Here is a 16,268-nt window from a genome sequence, read left to right on the forward strand (position 1 = left end):
TCTCAAAGGGTAGCTAGGTCAGAGCAAGGGATGTAGAGGTTCAATTAATTAGAAACTTGATTCAATGGATGGGTCATGGAGTTTGCGAGGTAACCCACAGGGTTGGACTCCATTTGACAGCTAAAGTTGTGCTTTTATCACTTCCAGGTGGTGAAAGTTACAATAAATTGACGCAAGGATCTATAATCTTCTCTCTATGTCTCAGCTAATTTCATAATTAAAACATCATTTTTTCAAATACTTGGTGCTTGACTAACTCTTTTTAGTTGAATTTTGGGTTTTTGTTTTGTTTTTTTATTATTATCCTAAATGCGAGGAATTCACTTTATCCCCTCTAAATTATTCAAACAAAGACTCTGATCATAATTCTTCAAACAAATTTGTTTACATCTTAATAAAATGAAAGAGGCCAAATTAGACTTTCATTATTTTTTTGGTGCAATAAAAGAAGTAGAGTCTTGGATGGAAGTAAACATAGGATGGCAAAAGGTCGTTATCTATATATCTACATCTAACCTGATATATTTACGGTCCAAACAAATATTTACTAAAATTTAATTTAATTTTTTTTTTTTTAATTATTTTTTTATGTTTCCAAATCGTTTTAATGTACCGATATTTAAAATAAATTTTAATAAATAAATAAAATCAATTTTTTATATGTATTTTTTATATCACATTAATTTTTTATTTCAATTTAAATTAATACCCTCTCTTTTATATTTTCTGAATTTTTTAAATCATATTTTTTTTAATTGTAGTTATTTTTTATTTTATTTTTTTATAATATTTCAATGAGATTAATGTAATTTATATTTATATATTTTTATTTTTATTTGATATAAATAAAATGTATTTGTATGATACATTTAAAAAAAAAATTGTTTGTTTTTTATGAGAAATATTTTATTTTATTTTATGTTTTTTTTTTTACTTGCAATGTATCAAATGAAGTAACCTATTCTTTAACTATTATATTATTATACTAAAAAGATAGAGTTGTTTCTTATGGTGCTTAATTATTCATATGAATAGTAAAGCAAGTTAATATATTTGTTTAATTATTTTAATAATGTGTGTTGTAACTTAGTTGATTAGCATGTGAGATTGAGATGAGGGTTACGGGTTTTGAATGTTATGACTATCACTTTTATTTAAAAATATAAATGTAAATGACATATATAAATATCTTCCAACCCATATAAAAAGATAAAAACAAACTAGAGGTCTAGCCCCCATGCACTTAGCATGCTATTGATAGGCTAGGTGCTAGGCCTAGTTGTTTTCTATCTTTTATTTTTTGTTTTTTTTTTAAGTACTTTGAAAAAAGTAACTAGATTCATTTACTTTTTAATTTTAACATTGTTTCTAAAATACTATTATAAATTATAATAATAATATTCATGAAAATTAATAATAATAATATTCTATTAAAATCATTTTGTTATTCTTAATATTTTTAAATAGATTTTTAACCAGATTTTATCTTATTTATAATGTTTTTAGCTTTCAATCATAATTTTTTTATTAAGATTCAATTAAAAAATTATTGAACTCTGAATATTTTATTTCATTAAAAAACATTTCCCCTCTCAAAATGTCGAGGACAAACAAATAGTGATCGAGCCATATAGGTATAAAAAAAAGACATTTGTCCACTTAATTTTTTTTATAAAATATTTTTTTATATTAGGGATATTAATATAATAGTTTAATGAGGGTTTGATACACGAAAGTGAAAAGTTATTGTTTGCTTATATTTTAATATATATTTCAATTAACTATTTTATTATTATTATTATTATAAATTAATAAATTAATGTTTATGCAAAACTACTATTCTTGAGATTTTTGTATTAGCAGAGTAGATTATTGAAATTATTTAACTAAGATCTCTTAATTCTCTATAATTATGGATTAATTATTTAATTGAGATCTCTTAATTTACAATATACATATCACATTTTATATCAAAATTTGTTTTGTAATTAATTGTTAATGAGATGCTTGGAATTAGGAGATGTCATGGGTTTAAATCCCATAAGTTACCCTTTTTTCTCTTTTTATTTTTTTTTATTTGAACCTAGAGTATAATATTAAAACTGGTTTCACATATTTGACTTAGTAAATTCATACAACTTTTTTTATGTGTGTCTAGAAATAATTTAAATGTATAGAAATGATTAAGTATAATTTAATCAGCATACTTATTATATACATATAGATATGAATTGAAATGAGTTTTGATGAATTAATATATATTTTACTATGAATTTCATATGAAAAATTTAGAATTATTATGTAACTCAACTAATTTTATTATTGTGTAGTTATATTAATTATTATGTAGACACTAATAATAAAAAAAAACAAACAGATTTGTTAATTAAATTAATATGTTACTATACAAGTATTTCAAATGTAAATTCCCTTAAAAGGATGAATAGTCATTCAAAGCTTTTTAAGTCATATAATTTAATTAAATTCAAATACAAATCATATTGAAAAGTCATATAATATTTATTAATAATTTATCAACTTGAAAAAAACTCTGGCTCGCTGCATACGAACTATTATTTTCTACAATCATTCTTCTCCTCTTACAAAAGGCCACGTTGCATTAGCTTTTGCCAACATCCTCGCAATTCTGGCTCGAAGGCTTGAGGAGCCCCAGTGTCTCTCTAACAGTTGCCAAGTGCCTTTAAAAGAGAGTTGAACCTGTGAAGAGAGCATATCTGTGCTCAACCTCATACATATTTTTTCAGAATAAATTATAAATGAGTTAATTAAATCGTTCTTGTATTTTAAAAATTAATCAATCAATTCTTTGACCAGTAAAATCTGCTTAATTTAATATTATTTTATTTTAAAATATATTTTCTTCTTATTAACATTTCCATATTATCTGATTTTTTAAATAAAAAACAAAACAAATTGAGAATGAACATAAAATGACTTAAGAAATAATCATGAATAAATTTAAAAGCATAGGGGCTAATTATTTATTTTTTAAAACTAAAAAGACTATTTAATTTGTTTTATTAAAGTAAAGAGACTAATATATACTTTACTCAACGCAGGTCTCTCATATTCAAGGAATGTATACACAAACACACGAACCAATGGCGGATCTTGAACAAGATTTTAGAAAAAACAAGAATATGACTAAAATTACTTTGTCAAGCTTCTGTTACAGCACAATTCTATTTATATCAACTTTGGACAATAAATTTGATTCCTTCAAAACTAATATGTTTGTTATGTATCTATATACATATACACATAGAGAGACTTTTAGCTTTAAAAAGAAAAGGAAAAACAGGAAATCAAGTATCCAAGTGCAAGCAAATTTTGAGAAACAAGGACTAAATTGAATAGTTTTCAAAAGTACAAAGACTTAAATGCATATATCATTGGGAAAATTGAAAACCTAGGGGAGGCTACTGCCCTCCTGTTTTTGAGAGGATCCACCACTGACAGAAACACACAAAGTGAGGTAATAATCATTAGGCTAAAGATCTATTCCTACAAACAAGAGTTATAAAATCTAATATGTTTGGAATAAAATTGTTATATTAAATAATTAATTAATTTTTTAATTTAAGTAATTTAATCTTGATCTTTTTAGTCTAGATGTCTAGTGACTTGATATGAAAAAACTGAAGTAGTTGATAATAGCAAGCGATACCTAGCAAACCAAAGTGGCTGATAACTATTGTACTAGCAGGTAATATCTGGTAAACTAAAATGACTGGTACCTATAAAATATCTTCTTTAATAGATGTAGAAATTTTTTGATAATAAAATCAGTAACTTTGTAAAGAGAGAAAATACAATGATATTTTAGAGAAATGGAATCTGAAAATATATATATTGAAAATGTTAAGTGTAAAATTATTGTCAATCTTTGGCTTAAAAGATTCATGGTGTATTTATAACACATGAGTTTTATTCTTTTGTAAAGAGGAGAGGTTGAAGCGTAATTTCATCCTTGTGACATTTTGAGTTGTATTCTACTCAAAATAATCTGCATAAGATCCTAAAAAAATTATTGGCAAGTATTGAACTCGATATGTGTTGCTCATAAGGGTGTCGGGATGCATGCTCAGCACAGCACCCCCAATAAATTAGGTATTGGCACGCCCAACACCCTAATTAAATGGGTTCAGGTGTTATGTGTGGATCTAATAATGGGTGCTGATGTGCCCATACACCCAAAAAATTTGGATAGGAGTATAACCTTCAGGTCCAATAAAGGGTGTTGGGCACACCAACACCCCTAACTCTTACTAGGTGTGACATGCCCAGCAAGGTGTCATGCCTAGCAAGCAAAGCTGGGCTTGACAACATATCTAGTATGAGCTTGGACAATCATACCCGAGCCCATGTTATTAGTAGCAATTGGGCTAGGGCATGGTAGCTCGGGTTTAAAAGGAATGTTTTTTGAGCTTTTTAGTTTTCAATTTAGGCATGCTGACTCTATTTTCACAAAACATGTTATTAGGGTTTTAAGGCTGACATTTTATCTTGAAGCTAATTTGTACACTAAGAAAAAAATTAAGAAGTGATTGAAATTGAAGCTTCAAGAGGATGTTTAAAAACTTTTCATCTTGTACTTTGCTTCTCAACTAGTGGGTATCAGCTAGATATACTGAAAACAAAACCATTTTAAAGTTAGAATTTTAGAGCCAACAGTAATTGAGATTTATAATTATGTAATTTAAGGAAGTATCTTTAAGAAATTACAATTTTGATTTATGCATAAATTAATCTAAAAATTTCTAGTTCTACCTGGAATCTTTAATGGACCGCAATATAATTTTCAAGCGTAGTAAAAAATTAATGTTCCAAAATTCTTTTTTATAATAATTCTTTATTCATCCTAACTATACAAAGAAAGAAAAATTGGTAATATGTAATGATAAATTGATTTCTAGAATCATTAGACAACATTGTAGGCTATAAATAAGTTTTATATCGAACTTTTTTTTTTTTCTTCTCTTTTTTTCTCACAACAGCATAAAAAATTAATTTATGAGTTTTATTTTTATTATTTCAGCTAAACCTAAGGTTTGTTTGGACTTAGTTAATAATTTGTTTTCAACTTAAGATCCAAAACTTATTTAGATCAAAGATTGGGGCTTACTAGTATAGGGTTTTGGCAACTTTTTGATCAATAATACCTTTTCAGTTTAATGTGTAGAGAGATTCTTGAACAAACTGAATCTTAACTTATCAAAGATTAACTGATTTCATTATATCATTCAACTTCATTCCAATAATGTTGGTTTTTAGGACAAGTTTTTATTATGTCACACTTTTATCATGAGGTTCACATTACTACATATAATTTTTTTATGTTAAAATTGATTTTTGATTCAACATATATATATATATATATATATATATATATATATATATATATAGAGAGAGAGAGAGAGAGAGAGAGAGAGGACAAGCAAATATTAGCAAAAGTAGTTTCCTAGAGGCAGAAAGAAAAATACAGCAACTTCATGATTCATGTTGATATGTCCTTGTAAAGATGTGGTGTAGGAGAGAGAATAGCAAATACAGCAAAAGGATGATGAACCAAATATAGTCCTTATTGGTGAGGACAAAACATGGATCAATAGTTCAAACACACTTGGTTTTGTTTGACATCGAACACACTCATGAAAGGAATTCCTTGCTTTACCAGCCTTCAAAAAAAAAAAAAAAAAACACCATGATTCCACTGTCAAATCCTAAAAGGAAAAGAAGTGTAAATTTGGGCAATAATAGCATCGATGAGAGTCTGCAAAGTCCGTCCTGGCATGGTTCAATCTCACAAGCAACAGAATCACAGGCATGGGCTCAAACATGTCCCCCCTGCCCCTCTACCAATAATTGACTCTCTCTCTATCTCTAGGCATTGCCTGCAGTGCTCTTCTGTGTATATTTATTTGCTCTTCCACAGCTTTCTTTCATCCTGGAGAGAGCGCAAAAGTCCTCAGCAAGAATAATGAAACTTCTGCATCTTCTCTTGTTGGTGATGCTTACAACTGCTTTTTATTTCTTTTCCCAGAACATCAGTTCTTCTTCTTCCCCTTCCATGTTTTTCCTCACAGGAAGGAGATCCATGAGAGAACAGAGATCCATGAGCGAACAGATGATGTCATCGGTCACCCTCGGAGATGAGCATGAGAATACAAAGGTAGGATCTGAAGCTTGATTGAATTTCCCTTTTTGCTTCGAAATACAACATTGCAGAAATCTTCCTCTGATTGCACACGTTGCCATCATTAGCTCTGTATATGTGCCAAACTTGTGTCCGTATGTTCTCTAGGTATTCAAACTTCACCATGTTGTGCCTAACAGTAGTGTCCACGTTCTGATCCTTAGCTTGAATGTGCCTGGAAGCAACAAAGCTTACGGTTTGGTGATGGAAATACCTTGTCCGTCCAACTTTACATGGAGATCTTGAACAATCACAATAGCTTTAGACACTTGTTTTTCTCCGTTCCATTTCTAAATTGATATTCCAAAAGTAACAAGTATGGATGTGCGGATTGCAGGTTCTTGATGAAAAGACAGAGCAAGCAACAATCAAGGAAGATTCTAGGCAACTAGAGTATCCAAGCAGCAGTGATAATATAGATGATCTTGTTTACCACGTTGATTACCATGGCGTGTCAACTCATCCAACTCCAACTCCAAAGCATCCCAAACCCTAAAATATCTTTCTTTAAGCTTTCAGATGAAGAAATGCTGCATACATGTACTTCATTTTTAATCAACTAGTTAACGATGTATTAATTACACCAATACAATTAGGATGAATATATATTTCTGCTGGCAGTATATGAGCGGTTTTTGTGTTTTCTCAAGGTTTCACAAATCAAATTGTACTTGTAGCATATAAACAGACTATAAAAGTGACAGATATTACTTTGTCAACAGGCTTTACTGATCAAATTATACCTGTGATTTGTTTTAACAAATGCAATAAACCAATTGCTGATATGGGCTGCCCTCCGAATCTGATAGGGCAGAACACTTTCGGGAAAAAAACAAGATAATCTAAATCTAATTTGAAGGAAAGAGATACATTACAAAGTAGCGAGCGCATTCCATTCATATATGGCTTTCTTGTACTTCTCGAGTAGTAGTAGTTTGTAGCTATCAATCACATCCTCAAATAACACTTCATCAAAGAACTTAGATTTAACTTGAGCACATGAAGGAAATAAATTTTGAAAATCGTAGAAAGCTAAATTCCAATCATGTTCTTGAATGGTTTCCGTCTCCTAATAGAGAAGCCTGAGCCACCTCATCCGATGAAAAGGATCCTTGTTCCTTTCAATAGCTATTTCCACACTACTGAATACTTCCAAGAACCTCGATGCCTTTTAATTTGATCAATAATATTGTTGAATGTGGTTTTCTGGTCCAAATTAAGCCAATCGTTGGCTTTCATGAGCACCAACTAAGGAAGCTTCCCGCAAGGTAGAATCACAAGCCCCAATTAATTCAATCATTAAATGCAACAGAGTCACAGGCATCAGATCCAGAATTCCAGACAATGGCTCAACTGAAGCACGATGCAGCTGTTTTTGGGTCTGATACCAGCAATGGAGTGCAACGTGTGCAAAGCCCTCCCACCTGCGATTAAGTGAAATACAGCAAAGGACACATGAGAAATGGTCTTCAAGATAGCCATTAATCTTAATTTCATCAAAGATTCCAATTTTGATAAGATTCCATAAACATGTCCTTTCATGCTATTTTGGAAACATGGAACATAAAATTTGGTTAATTGGAACATTCATAATATAAAAACTACGCAAGAGCTTGAAATTTCATGATTCAATTCATCTAAACTGCACTGAAGCAACGCCAAATAGAATATTCATCCTAGATTTTGATGAGTTTGGCATGCCATAAACATTTCATTAGTGAACAGCATCAGGCAGGAATATTACCGCATAAAAGACCACCAGATTTTATCTGTCCTCGTTTCAGTTTTTCCTTGAGCAGTAAAAAATATAACACAATCTAAACATCAATAAGAAATTTTAACCACATATATAGTTTTGACACAATTTAGTCATTCAAAATGTTCTTCTTGTACATCAGTTTCAGACATTATCATTTAGATAATCCTTTGGCACAAGCCTTACTGTGCGCCTTATATATATTTTAAAGACATGTCCATGAGTTAGCTTTTCCAGAGACATTAGCCCAAAACTATGTCTCTGTCTCGGAGACAAAATGTCTTCATTAAATAATTTTGTCAATAGCATGGGCCAGTCCACATGGGCTGCTGAGTTTCCAGCTTTGTAAACAACATCAATTGAATCAGTTAAAAAAAATTTCAATCTAGACTAAAGAGATCCATATGATGAGAAATGGCATTGATAGAAATCTTAGGTACATCAACCACCGCAAACACAAAAGGAAACTTTTTTGGTGATTATTATTTCAGAGAATTTATTGGAGAAAAAAGTGACTAAGATTGCAAGGTATTTTCCTTAGAAGACAATAACTAGAAAATCAAAGCAAAAGGGCCTCCTAACCTGAGAAAAATAAACCTCCTAAATACCTCTGAAGCAATAGACCTTAAAAGAGAATAAAAGGCGAAAAAACAATCATATTGCAAATAACTGCCTTGATAGGGACTGGTTCTTTAAATTCAGCAACCCAAAGATTTCCATATCACTGCAAATATAGTACACTACAATAGACTCCTTATCCTTAAACAACTAGTACTCCCTTCTCCCAAAATCAACAAGATTCATCAATAACTCCTAATGAAGCCATATTTCTTGAGTGCATTGGCCATTCACGGGCCATCACAGAAGTTACCTAGAATCCAACCCATACATTGAATGCCCCTACAACGTAGTTAATTATTCTGTTTGAGGAAACGGATATTAGCTAGCTCCAAAGGATCAATGGCCCTTGGCAGATATTGTCAGTCAAAGGTAACTGCTGGGGGACATGTAGGTGAGGATACACTTGGATATTATCAACCGATAAAATCAGTAGTTCATTGACTGGTCATACGTGTATCTGTCTCTAGGGGAGAGGTGCAAGGGATTAATGCCATCCGCTGTGAGCAAGTGCATGCGTAATAACCCCCCCCCCCATTAATTTCTTAAATTAGAGATTAGAGATGAAAAACAAATTTGCTACGCAAACATAATTTTTCAACATGTAAGACCAAACAAATCTGTTGCAGAGAAAAGTAAAGGATGAACTTTTACTTACTCAAAAGGAGGTTCCACCTCAATACCAAATGTGACATGTAAGGAAAATCTGGCTAAATCACTAGACCCACCGTCATGTGTACATGCCTCGTGAGGAAAGCCTCTTGGAATATACAAAATGTCACCTTCCCTCAACAGGAACTTTCTATATCCAGCCAAAGAATTTTCTTCCACAAAACATTGTTCTCTATCAAGAGGATCATACAAGCGAGGTAACTGCAAATTTGGTTGTGAATAGATTGTCCATTGCTTGGTTCCAAAGAGTTGGCATACAAACACACAGTGGTCATCACAGTGACGATCCAAGCCCTGAGAATTAGGTGGTGTCAAGTATATATGGCACCTACCGATGGTTGATCAAACAAAGATGTTAAAGCATTTGCAGCAGCTGCAATACTTGTAAGCCAAAACTCAGAGCTATTGTATAGCCCTCTTTAAATGCTTCTCCACATTTCATAATATCCATAGCGTTGAAAGCATGTTTCCTAAAGCAGGATGGATCAAATTTCTTTTGAAAGAAATGCACCTCTTTCTTTGAAGGCTCTGTTCTTTGTACTCATATGTCCTGCTGGTTGATTATAGGACAACCCAATTCACTTCTCACCTCGTCCTAGAAACTTAAGATGTTCAGTTCATCTGAAGCAATAGGTACACATGAAACAAAACTTTGAAGTACAGATGAAACAAAGGTAGGAGATGCTTCTTTCAGTTTAGAGATTGTGCAATCGAACTAAAAATGTCATCTTCCTCAATTAAGGACCCTGAAAGCCTTCTTACATGAGAAGGAGAGGTTCCCAGTGATGTAACATGAAATTTTCAAAACTTAGCTCACTTCAACCAAAGATCTTTCTTTCAACTCACACAGATGGCAAAGGAATCACAAATTCACTGGTATTAATAGAAAAGCTAAAAATACTTTCTGCCAGATTGTTAACTGTAACATTGCTCAAATTTAAAAATCCCTCTCTTGAAAGGACATCCAAGCATTGCCATGTAACATCTGATTGTGCACTTTTTCCCACAACCTTTTCATAGAATCCAAGAATTTTTCAGACAGCTTCGATGGGATCTTTTCCAATTGCTCAATGTTGCAAGTATTAATTAAAGTAATAGCAGTGTGAAGAAGTGACACTGAATGTCCATCTTCTTTAAAAGTTATCCTGGCACAGGCAATACTTCTCTCGTCTTCATTATATAAAGAAACCAATATCGAAGATGCAGGAACCTGAAGAAATCCAAAACTAATGGATGTTAAGTCAACATACAAATGGAAACATTTACATTTTCAGCACTACTTAAAATCACAAAAACAATAAAGTCCAAAGCCTTTTTTTTTTAGAAAAATAAAACCTTTTACGCAAATTAATAGATATACCATTTTCTTTCCATCATAATTGGAAATTGGAATACTTTAAATCAATCAAGAAAACCAAATTTCATATGAAACCAAACCCTTTGAAAAGAAATGAAGACCATAGTTAAAAATAATCACACAAGCCTTTCTAAAGCTGAGAACTTCAATAACCTTTGTCTTCCAATCAAAGTAGTGGACAAATCCAAAATGGCATCACAAGCAGCCACTGAAAGTTTCCTTTTTCTAATCACTAACATCAAGATCAAACCTTTCACTGTCCCCACATCCAAAGCAACCAGTTCATTCATTTCCATTGACAACAGCGAAGCCAACCCAACAATATCCGCACTTCGATCAGCAACGCCCACCAACTGCTCGATAAAATGCGCCTAATTAAAAGGAGAGAGGAAATAATTACTTGGAGTTCATGAGGATAGGAAACAAAGAGAGGACTGAAATGGGAAATGTTTGGTTGTTTGAAAGGAGAGGGTGGTGTAATTAGGTTAAGAGTTTATTGATTAAGATTTCGAAATGATTACTGGGAGTGTTGTTTTGAGTGTTGGAGCGTTGGGTTGTTGCAGCTGGTAAGAGAGGGAATATGGTGGTAGTGTTGTTAAGGGAGAGAAGGGAAGCGGAAGCGGTTATTGGTTTTCTCGTTTTTCTTTTGCGGGTTCTCTTCTTGCTGTTTTCTTGGTGCTCCTCCATTTTCATCTTTCAGTTGGTACAGAAGCAACTTCTCTTCTTAGTTCTCTGTTTGTTGCGTGTTTGGTAGTTTGGAGCTTCGAGGTGTAAAAACTAGTGAAGAGAGAAGTCTTGAGAATGAAAGGGAGTAAATTATAAATTAATATCAATAACTAACTATTTGCTTCTTAAACTTTAAATTTATTTGTAACTTAATCGCTTCCGTCCATTTCATTATTTTAATTTATTTTGTTTTCAGAAATAGAAAAAAAACAGAAATAATGTGGAAACATTGATTGAAAAAAAGATAGTTTTTCTACAATAAAATTATATTAAACTAAACATAATTAGCTTTTTCTAATAGTATATTAGCTTTTTTCGAATAAATTAAACATTTATTAATTTTTTATAGTGAAATTCTTTTCTTATGAAAGCAAGTCTGCCAGTATATTAGCTTTTTCTTCAAAAATGAGATGCAATGCTTTTTGAAAAAAAATTAAATTTAAGGATCCAAGGGGAACAACTGCAGCTTTAGTTGTGGAAGCGGAAAGTCAACTGTTATTAGTCGTGTTGAGAGATTTTATGATCCTGATTCCGGCCAAGTACTTACAGATGGTGCTGATTCAAAGAAACTGTTATTAGTCGTGCTATCATCGTCAAATTTTATGGTCACAGAAAAACACAGCGTAAGAAGCAATACTTGTCATGGTGCAAATGCCACCAACCAACACTTTGATGTACATTTTGGCTAGGCTAGAGTTGTTTTCAAATGCTTGCCGAAACCAGTGCAAGTTAAAGGAAAGAGGCGAAAAACACTTCTCATTAACGAAACAACGAGTATAATGGAATAATACCCACCTGCAGTTGTGGAGAATTGACCATCATTTACCATCCTAGGAGCATAACTTAGGACACAAGCATTCCCAGTTAGAAAAAGTGACAGAAATAACATGAAATAGAGGAACTGTGTCATTCCTGGGAATCTCAAATAACAACCAGCCGTTTACAGGTTCAAGGATAAAACACTTGAGCGCCACCAGAACTCAAAACGTATTACAGAATAAAGAGTCACAACAACTCCACACTTGATTTTTGGACCTTACAAGTTCCACTGTAGACGAAATGAATTGAGACATTGATAGTACGATTACAGCTTTGCTGAATCTGAAGAAAATCCCACCTAGACCTTCCCAATTCTATCAAGATTTGAAAGACAACCATAAGAAATATAGACCCTCGCCTAATACTAGCAAAACATAGTTTCTAGATGAGACTCCCACTTTTAAACACCGGTCCGCATCATTCCTCCTCTTTCAAACACAAGAAATATAGACCTCCTCTTTCAAAAATAAGAAATATAGAAAGCTTCCATTACGACATTGAGGACCCCCCTTGCATTTAAATACTAAAAACTGACACAAGGCAAAAACCAAGACATCTTAAGAGAGAAGATTCACAACGTCAAGTAAAACACAGGGTTTTCTACCGTGAATTTTCTAAATGTAACACTGATTCATTATGCAACATCCTCCGAGACTATATAACCTTCATAATAAGACTTTCTAAATGTAACACTGATTCATTATCCAACGTCATATCTCAAACAAAAAAGGTACCATGTTAATAAATTGCAGAGAGATAAATAAGTCCATGCTAAATGAGATCTGAGCATCATGAAAAACAAGAGAATGATCGCTCAAGCCAAAACTATTAGATAATACGTATTTGCCAATTTGATGTACAAGGCTTAATAAGATTCAAGCCTCATGAAATACATGGAAGCTAAATATTGTGAACACTATATTACATCCTTAATAGACGTGAAAAACCAACCCGTTACATCAAATAACAAATCAATTGTTTAGAAAACTACCATCTAATACACATAATTATTAAAAAAGAAAACATGACAAGGCACATCAAAGAAGAAGCACAACTCGAGAAAGATATGTACAAGCGTGGAGGACAAGATTCCACCTTTTTGATCTTGCTTGTCATCAATTAAACAGGCGGTATGTTGGAGAAAGAGAAGCCCTTGTATCCTTTATATGCAAAATATGCAATCCTTGTATAATAATACCCTGGTATAAACAGCACCACTCCCAATATTGCAAAGAAAATCCCTGATTCGATCACGAAAATTCAATTCAAATCGCATCTCGGTCACATTATTTTTTTAAGAAAAATAAACTTAACACATTACAACCATTCAAAAAACCCATCTTTTCTTTCTTTTGTTTTTAAAACTATCAAAATCAAACAACAAACCCCAAGATTTAATGTCTTCAAAGAACCTACTTTAAAAACTGAATAGCTAAATTAGGGATCTTTTAATTCTGCTAAAAATGAACAGGGTTTTTTTAATTTTGCATTTAATCCTTCAGCTAAATAAATAAAAATCACAAAACCCACTTAAAAAAACCAGAAATCAGGAATCTTATAAATTGAGGTAAAAATCAAAATAGAATTTTAATTTTGCATTCAATTCTAACTTACTCCAATAAAAAAGCACAAAACTTTAACTTCAAACATCTAAAAACAGAAAAGGAAAAAAAAAAAAAAAGAGGCAAAAACTATATAAAAAAAAAAAATTGAAATTACCATGAGCTCTATCACCACCAACACTGTTGTAAGTCATGAGAATGCCCAAAACAATACCAACGACACCAAAAACAAGAAGAGAAATAGCAAGAGCAATCTCTTTAATAGGAGGCTTATTATTGACTGCATACGATGTCTCCACCATTAAATCTTCATCAGTTATTGAGAATGCATGATCCACATACGCCATCTTCTATGATTCTTATGTTGTTCAGGTCGATATTGGGATTTGGGTTTTCGTTTTTAAGGCTGGTTTGTTTGGTTTGGTTTGGTTTTTCTTGGGGTTTCTAAGTCGAAAAGATGGAGACTTTTCGAAGGTAAAGTTAGGGAAGAGAACTTTTCTGTTCTCATCTATATATAGATTATATATAACATAATAACAATAACAATAATTTAAACAAACTCTAAAGGCCTGGTTATTTCACTGTAGACATACAGATTATTTTGGATTTCTATAATAAAGTAACTATTTTGCCTCCACACATAAAAAAAATATTAGCCTTGGTTTGAGGGGTGTAATTATCTTTTAATAGAGATTTAGTTTTCATTTGGTTTTTATTTGTCAGATTCAAACAAAAAATATAAACACTCCACTAGAGGGTATTTTGGTTATTTTGTATTTGGTTGCCCAATATAATTATTGTCAAACCCTAATGGCCAAAATTATTTAGGCTATGATGGAAAGGTTTCTTCGTAAATTCATTTTTAATATATAATATAATTACTTTCATGCCTTTATATCCAAAAGTTTATAGGCTTCAATCTAAGGGTTTTTTGAATCTTTTATCCTGGTTTTTGCGTTAAAACAATGTGAATAAAAGTTAGTTTGGTTTTTTTGGAGGAATAAAATTTTAAAAAAATGCCAGATGTCTTCGAAGAAAGCACCTGCACGCGAGCTGAGACGTCACATTCAAGGAACGCATGACATGTAATACGGTGGCAAAAAACATTATATCTTCACCATCTCCGGCAAGTATCGACGCTTTCATTGGGCTAGCTCGTATATGGTGGTTCTCAATGGTTTGACGGCGGTAGGATTTTTATTTCCTCCTTTTTTCTCTCTCGTGTGGCCTAGGAACGCATGCTGGCCAAGCAAAAAATAAAAAAATACATCCTTCCATTTTATTTTCATTTAAGTTATAGTTATCATTCTTTTAATTAATCTTTAATTGTTTGAGATTCGTTTTATGATTTTTTTTATCCATTTAGATTAAGTTTTGTTTAATTTTTATATTAGATTTCGTTCCTTTTCTTTTAGTTTCTATTTTTTTCTTTTTAATTTTAGTCTTTAAAATTTAAGTTTATTTGTTTTTATATCAAATATAGTCCTTATTCTTTTAACTAGTATTTTTTTTAGGCTTCATCTCATGAGACTTTATTTATTTTGATTTTTATATCAACTATGATTCTTATTCTTTTAATTTTTATTTTTTTTATATCATTCACCTAGTTGATTTTTGTTTTGCAATTTCATCTCTGGTCATTTTATCCTAAAAAATTAGGTTTCGTGATTTTCTTTATTTTTCTTTTACTATGAGGTTATCTCGACCCCATAACTTAACATATTGGGTTGGCAGGTTGACTTGAATAGGCTCAAGTCTTTTTTTTGGTTTTATAATTTCTATTTTTCTTATCCTTTTATTCTCAAGATTTAACATTTAACATTGATTTTTTTTTTAAGAAAATTAAATTTTGTTATTTTCTTTATTTTACTTTTTATCATGTTATTCCAATCTCATAATCTAACCATTATATTAAGCAGGTTGACCCAAACAACACGTGTAGTAATGCCTGAAGGCCAAACAATGACTTTTGAGGAGATGTCCAATTAGTCTCAGCATCCCCACCATTATTGGTCAACATATGATGTCGACAAGAATCTAGTTTAACGTTTACAACTCTTTTTTTCTTTTTCTTCTTCCTTTTTCTCTCCATTTTGGTTTCCACGCCTAGGCCCCGCATATTTAGAGCAATCACTTGATTGTTTCTTTTCTTTAAATTTAATCCTTATTGTTTTTATTTTTAATTTTTTGTCCTTTGCCCTTTTCTAGTTTTTTTTTTTAATTTTATCATTCAATCCCAATTTATTATGTGTTGTCTTTTCACTTTAATTATCAATCGTTTTTATTTTTATTTTTTATTTACTTTTTATGTACTTTTCATTGATTTTCAATTTCATTCATCAATCCAAAAGCATGGTATATTTTTTTTTTATTGTGGTTCTTGTTCTTTTGATTTTTTTAAAATTTTTATTGAAGTTTTTTTTCTTTTTAATTTTACCTTTCAGTTAAAATTTTATAAATGTCCTCTATTTTTTTAATCCTCATTCTTTTAATTAATCTTTTTGGTTTTTTATTCTTCTATGTTATTAGTTTTTTTTTTCA

The 16,268-nt window shown here is 31.4% G+C and overlaps 1 protein-coding gene and 2 long non-coding RNA genes across 3 annotated transcripts; 1 reads left to right on the forward strand and 2 right to left on the reverse strand.

Annotated features, from left to right (window-relative positions):
* The first annotated feature begins 5,446 nt into the window (after positions 1-5,446).
* Positions 5,447-6,606, forward strand: LOC118033638 (uncharacterized). The gene is made up of 3 exons (XR_012170179.1): positions 5,447-6,028; positions 6,108-6,193; positions 6,555-6,606. It is a non-coding gene; the product is annotated as an uncharacterized lncRNA (long non-coding RNA).
* On the reverse strand, positions 5,494-12,038 carry LOC118033639 (uncharacterized). Its single transcript, XR_004684891.2, has 3 exons — positions 10,774-12,038; positions 9,250-10,473; positions 5,494-7,641 (listed from the first exon to the last, which is right to left on the reverse strand). It is a non-coding gene; the product is annotated as an uncharacterized lncRNA (long non-coding RNA).
* A 934-nt stretch (positions 12,039-12,972) lies between these two features.
* On the reverse strand, positions 12,973-14,268 carry LOC118033644 (uncharacterized). The gene is made up of 2 exons (XM_035038700.2): positions 13,885-14,268; positions 12,973-13,406 (listed from the first exon to the last, which is right to left on the reverse strand). The coding sequence occupies exons 1-2, from the start codon at positions 14,072-14,074 to the stop codon at positions 13,285-13,287; spliced, it is 312 nt and encodes a 103-aa protein (XP_034894591.1). The 5' UTR covers positions 14,075-14,268; the 3' UTR covers positions 12,973-13,284.
* Positions 14,269-16,268: the final 2,000 nt, after the last annotated feature.

Source organism: Populus alba, chromosome 6 (genome assembly GCF_005239225.2).
Source record: "Populus alba chromosome 6, ASM523922v2, whole genome shotgun sequence".
Lineage (NCBI taxonomy): Eukaryota > Viridiplantae > Streptophyta > Magnoliopsida > Malpighiales > Salicaceae > Populus > Populus alba.